The 6,632-nt window shown below is 42.5% G+C and overlaps 1 protein-coding gene across 1 annotated transcript; it reads right to left on the bottom strand.

Moving 5' to 3' along the window:
- Positions 1–1,020: 1,020 nt before the first annotated feature.
- Positions 1,021–3,945, bottom strand: LOC143033679 (uncharacterized). Its single transcript, XM_076199168.1, has one exon. It carries the CDS (start codon positions 3,943–3,945, stop codon positions 1,021–1,023), a length of 2,925 nt encoding a protein of 974 aa, XP_076055283.1.
- Between the last annotated feature and the right edge of the window lie 2,687 nt (positions 3,946–6,632).

Raw genomic sequence — 6,632 nt, forward strand, 5'->3', positions numbered from 1 at the left:
CTCCCCCACTACACCACGAGCACTCCCCTTCTCTATAAATACAATAAGGAACTTCCTGAACGTTGAGATCCACGTAGATTTTCCTTTTTCTTCGGTACACTAATTCTCGCCGTCCATTCGACGAAAGAGTGAGTGTGTGTGTGTGTGTGTGTGTGTGTGTGTGTGTGTGTGTGTGTGTGTGTGTGTGTGTGTGTGTGTGTGTGTGTGTGTGTGTGTGTGTGTGTGTGTGTGTGTGTGTGTGTGTGTGTGTGTGTGTGTGTGTAAGGTCACAGTGCAACCCATAGATCGGGCCATTTATGGGCAATGAGTTTTCATCTGGGAGGGTAATAACTATCGATCACTAGTTAAACACGTGATCCAAGACCATGATGAATCACACGGACATACATACACCATCCTCTCCTAAGGGATGTTAAACGTAGTATAGTACGTGGCTTCAGGAATATGGTAAAACATACCGTGTACGAGTTACTCGAATGTGGCTTTAAATAAGTCTGGCTTTAGCAGCGTCATTTCTTACCTTGTTTGTTGATATATAATCTTGACTCCGAGTAATGTCGAATGAATGTGATATAAATGCATTATACAAGGAATAATTACTGCACTCATATGTTCCTTTATCAAAAATATAATATTTCGGCACCACCATTCAACAAGTCATATTAGATTATACCAAAGTTTTTGTTTACTTTTTACGTTTTCTATGACAGTTTTAAAGTGTAAGAGAATGGAATTAAAGGATGACATTATGAATCTATATTAACTTACGGGTGACGATTTTATTCAGCTGAGGGTAAGTCCGGTAATAACTTTCCTGGACATATTTCGGTACCTCTCCCAGCTGAAAAAAAATCCTTACCATAACCAAATCTAAATCCTCAAAGTCAACGACGCTACTTGATTTGTTATGTTTCTACCGTTACCAACTCCCCTCAAGAGTCAATGGCTGCAAACAAAAAAATACATAGATACACTTACACTTAGATACACTTAGAAGATTTCTGTCGGTGATCGACGCAGCTAGACTGGAGTCCCACTGTGACCAGGTAGCTCCCTCACATCAATTGTCCAATCGGTCAGACGATTGGCGTTGGGGCTGATATATCCTGGTGTTGGTGGTTGGTCTGGTATTTTGGCCAACCATATATCCAGATGTTTTTTGAAGGTGTCTGGAGACACCCCTGACATGTTTCTCAGTTGGGGCGGGATGCAGTTGAATAATCTTGGTCCACTGAACGAGAAGCTGTTATGGATTCTGGATTTGATGTTTAGTGTTGAACCGGGAGTGGTCCTCACATAACATAGCCTCCCTCTTCTTTGGTGGACTGATACTTGTATGCCGGTGTTGGGCACCTTCTTTTCTAATACCTTCCAGACGTAGATGATGATGTAGCGTTCCCTGCGTCGTTGGAGAGAAAACAACTGCAACTCCTTCAGTCTCTCCCAGTAGTTCAGTTCCTGGAGCCCATGTATTTTGTTGGTGAAGGTCCTTTGGGGCCCTTCGATTTCCATGATTTCTGATACTTTCTGGGGAGACCAGAGCTGGCAGCAGTATTCTAGGTGTGGTAAGACTAATGATTTCCACAGGGTCAGCATACATCTTGGACTTCTTGTCTGGAAGGTACGAAGTATCCACCCTGCTAGACGCCTCGCTTTGGACGTTGCTTGGCTTATGTTATGGGAGAAGGAGGCATCACTGCTCATGCTCACTCCCAGATCTTTCACTACATCTTTCGCAATGATCTCTTGCTGGCCACAGTAGTAGTGTGTTGAGATCTTTAGATCCAGATGGCGACCATAGCGCAGAAGTTCGAACTTTTCCCCGTTCAGTGCCATGTTGTTCACCTCCGCCCACCTCAGAATTTCATTGAGGTCTTGCTGTAGGTTATCGGCATCTTGTCGCGTACGTATCTTCAGTTCGATTCGCGTGTCATCGGCAAAGGATGTCGCTGTAGAGTATTTAAGGTCCCTGTCTATGTCCCCTATCATGATGAGGAATAGTAGGGGACCCAGTACAGTTCCTTGGGGAACACCGCTAACAACCCTGCTTGCCTGTGAAGAAGTACCCTGTACATTCACTCGCTGTATCCTATCGGATAGGAAACTGTGGAGCCATTTGCCTAGGGCTCCGCATATACCAAGTGCTCGCATTTTGTGCAAAAGGATTCCATGGTCCACCTTATCGAATGCTTTTGCAAAATCAAGGTATATGACGTCCACGTTGTCCCCATCTTTGGTGTCATCTAGTATTTTATCATAATGGGCAAGTAGTTGAGAGAGGCATGAGCGTCCTTGTCTGAATCCATGTTGGCCATTGTTGAATGCCTCTATGGTTTCCAGATATTCAACGATGGCTTTCCGCACTACCCTTTCCATAATTTTAATTAGATGGGATGTTAATACCACTGGCCTGTAATTCTTGGCAATGCCTTTGCTACCCCCTTTATGTATAGGGGTAATTGTGCCATTTTTGAGGGCTCGTGGTACATGTCCTGTTTGTAGGGACATTTCCCATAACAGTTTCAGGGGTACTGCTAGTTGGTGTTTGCAGTTTTTTAGCAGTTGGGCATGGAACCCATCTGGTCCTGCTGCTGCATTTGGTGCCATCTCGTTAATGGCCACTATTATCTCCTCTGTGGAGATCTTTACTGACGATAGTTGGTGTGGCGTCACCTGGTGTTCATTGAAGAAGGTATGTGGATCCATTACCTTCATATGGTCCTTTGGTTCACTGAACACCCTTTCATATTGCAGTCTGAGCAACTCTGCCATTTTAGTTGGGTCACTCTCGAGTTCCCCAGCTGGATCTATAAGTGGTCCTATGGATGGTGTATTTTTTAGCTTCTTATTGGCATATGCATAAAAGAACTTGCTGTTCATTTGGATGTTTGAGATGGCTCTTAATTCTTCTTGGGCCCTCTGATCTTTGTGAGACTGGATGAGTTTTCTCTCAATTTCTTCCAGTTCATTTTGGATGTTGGTGGTGGATGGTAGATGGTTGGTCTTTTGTAGTTTGACTCTTAATTTTGTTCTCCTCTTCATTAGGTTTTTCCTATCTCTAGGGATAATTTTTCTCTGTTTCTTGGTGATTGTTGATTTTGGAGGCACCATAGTTTTGCATATTTCAAGGCATCTGCTCTGGAAGATGTCTAGGGCTCCTTCAGCGTTTTTATCTTGGAAGAGAGTTACCCAGTCGGACTGGCCTAGTTCCCTTCTAATCCCATCCCACTCGATATCTTTGCTGAAGAAGTTCAGGTCATGTAGAGAGAGGCCAGGGGAGTGTGCCTTTTGTTGAGATAATTGTTGTGTATTGGAATTTGTTGTCATGACTTTAATGAGGCCATGGTCAGACATTGATGTCCTGGTGACTTCGTATGAGTGCACCAGGTCGTAGTTATTGCTGAATAATAGGTCAAGAGTGTTGTTGCCTCTTGTTGGATCCTCAATGAATTGTTGGAGGTAGGCTAGATCTGCCAGTCTGATCAACTCCATTGCTTGCCTCTGTTCACTTGATGTTCCTCCTCGTATGATCCTAGAGGGCCAGGTTATTATTGGCAAGTTTAGATCACCAGTAAGTATGACCTCGGTGTGGGGGGATGGTAGGTGGTTAAAAAGTGATTGTAATATCCCTGAGACTTCACTGAACAAATCATCTGTGGTGTTTGGGGGTCGATACAGGGTTGCAATGAGTAGGTCCAGCCTCTTAACATATACAGCTAGTAGTTCTGTAGTGTTGTTTGAAAAGGCAGTAAGAACCTCCGTGTTTGCTGCTAAGTCCTCCCGTATGTATAGTGCTACCCCGCCGTGGCTTCTATCTACCCTATCGGCTCTGAACAGTGTGAAATTATGGATGTTTATTTCTGCATCTAGGATAGCATCGTTGAGGTGGGTCTCAGTAAGGGCAATAAAGATAGTGTTATCATCTGCTGCTAACTCTTCGAGCATTGGCACTTTGCACTGGTTGCTTTGTGGGTAAAGCCCTCTTATGTTGCCCACAAAGAAACAATTTAGTGGCAACTCCACCTCCCCAACGGCTTCCGTTCGTGATCGTCCGTATGGGCTAGTAGCCTTGTCATTATTAGTTGTGACTGCTTTTCTAGCGCTATCATCCGTTCCAAGAGTCGTTCTAAAAAAGCGTTCTGATCCGTCGTGGATGGTGTTGCGGTTAGGGTAATGTTGTTCTGACCTTTATCGGTAACCGTGCTAGGTGTGCTTGGGGTAGTTGGTGGTTGTGGTGTGGTAGGTTTGTAAGGTGTGTATGTACCCAAAGCTGTATTTGGTCGGGATTGGTCGTTATCCGTTTCTTGTGATCTCTGGGTCTGTGTTCCCTTTATGTGGGGGAATCTGCAGTTCTTCTGGTGGCATACTCCATTGTGCAGTGAGCTTCTGCATACAAAGGGGTGGTAGTTACCACATTTCCATCCCAAGATGCATCCGGACCTCTTGTCTAGCCCATGCCTCATGAACTTTTGGCAGATTTTTGGATGTGATTCTCTGCATCCATTGCCCACTATGCCATATTTACAATCATTCCTTAGGTAGTATTTGCATGCTTTCGGCTTCGTCTTTATTTGAGGGTTCACTGGCCCTGTACTAGACTGAACAGCTACAGTCGATGTACCAGGTGAGCCCCTCTTCTCACTCATGTATTCTGCAGTATGTTTAATGATTGTGTTTCTATTATTAGGTTCAGCCTGATCTTTTCCTGGAACTTTGGGCTTTGTTCCAGTATTGTTATGGCTGCTCTGCTTTGGTATTGCCCCATTTGATTTGAGTTTTTGTGTTGATGTGTTATGTGCGGTATTTTCTTCTGGTTGTGTGTTTGGTGTATTAGCCTCAGGGACAGGTGAGAGTTTGTCTGCCTGTGTAAGTTCATTTCCTGATGTAGGTGAACTTGCAGCCTTTGTGCCCCCCTCCGTCTTCTGTGACTGCCATTCCACTGCTTCCTGTGCCATTTGTAGGGAGTGGTGGCTTATGGATTTAGTTTTAGGGGATCTTGGGGTTTTTGATTGTCTATTTATAGCTTCCCTGGCTTGTTTCTCCTCCATCGTTGTCGCTTCGTCCCCTTCGTACTTGGAGATATAGCATCTCTCACACGAAAATACCCTATTTGTTTTTATAAACCACATGATTTGATACAGTGGAAGGCTAGTACATAGATAGTGAATCCAGCCTCCACAATTATTGCATCTCATGGTGTAATTAATTTCATCATCTCCGCCACATGTGGCGCAAGCATCCTTTTGTGTTTGTTTTGGTGTGACGTCGATGGCGGCCATTTTGGTGATACTCGATGGTTCAGTTTTTTTTTTCGTCTTAATGTTGTTAGACAAAAAAATATCACGTTTCACTCTTTTCCAATCACTTCACTGACACTTTATCAATCTAATTTTAGTGATCTACGATTGATGTCTATCAAATTGAAGCTAATTAACTTAGTAAATATAGAGCGCTTGTAGACACCACCACCTACTACTACTACTACTACTACTAAAAAAATCTTGTCCACGAGAGTAGGCAATAGTGGACAAATATATTAATATAAATTTTTCATTTGGACTAGTGTAAGTTAGATGAACATCTGACCAGTTTAGGGCAAAAATAAATCACACTATCTCGACTAATTCTGATAAGATTTCAAAAATGATAACAATGAGGTTATGTCACAGTCGCATTTCAAAATTACTGATATAAGTGTTAATGAACTCAAGAGGCAGACAGAAATATCTTACGTGCCAAAGTGCCCGGCCAGAGGCAAAGTTCTGTGACGCACCCCCCACTTCCCTCGTCACCACCTCCCATCTCCACCACCCGGCACTTACTGCCTATTATAGCTACTGGCTTGCGAATTAGTTAAACAGGTTTTAAGAATGTTATTTAATGTCCCTACTGCAGAAAGGATATGGGGAAAATATTTAATATTTTGTTGATTCTGAAGCAAAATTCGTACGAGTATATTACGGTAAGATCAGGCCTCCTTTGACCTTTTTTTAATTATAATTATTTTGTCGGCGGCATGTCCAGACTAGAATTGCCGCCCTCCACCCCTAAATGTGCCGTCCCAGGGCATATCACCCCCCCCCCCCATGTGAGGGCCCTGAATATCGGTGAGGCTGATGTAGGTGTCCGGTGATAAGATCAAGCTTACATGGAATTTTTCTAGCGATTGGAGTCTGTCTTTGAAATCTAATTTTTGTTTAATAGCTTCACGGATTTCATAAATAATCTGTTTTGTTACCATATATAACTAATGTCTCAATGATAGATATTCTGTATTTCACTGTAAGAAGAAAATCATGTAAATATATATTAGCGTTTGATTATAATTATTCACAAAAATTATCACTGATTCGATTTCTTATTTCATCCATTTTTACTGTTCCCCATCTCTTACCGTTGACATTTTTGGGAAAAAAAAAGTACAGAATAGGAAATTGAGTTGGGATGGAAAAAATAATGTAACATTCATGTCGATTTCTAAAAAGGAGTTGAAATTTTGATATTTCAGCAATTTAAAACAAGAATGATAGGATTAGGAAAAGCACTCAGGAGAGGAAAAAATATAATTTAGACGTTTCGACATTCTGTCACATTCTTCCTACGTAACATACATGGACTTACATTAAAAAAAA

Source organism: Oratosquilla oratoria, chromosome 16 (assembly GCF_046742065.1).
Source record: "Oratosquilla oratoria isolate Oo_2021 chromosome 16, ASM4674206v1, whole genome shotgun sequence".
Taxonomy (NCBI): domain Eukaryota; kingdom Metazoa; phylum Arthropoda; class Malacostraca; order Stomatopoda; family Squillidae; genus Oratosquilla; species Oratosquilla oratoria.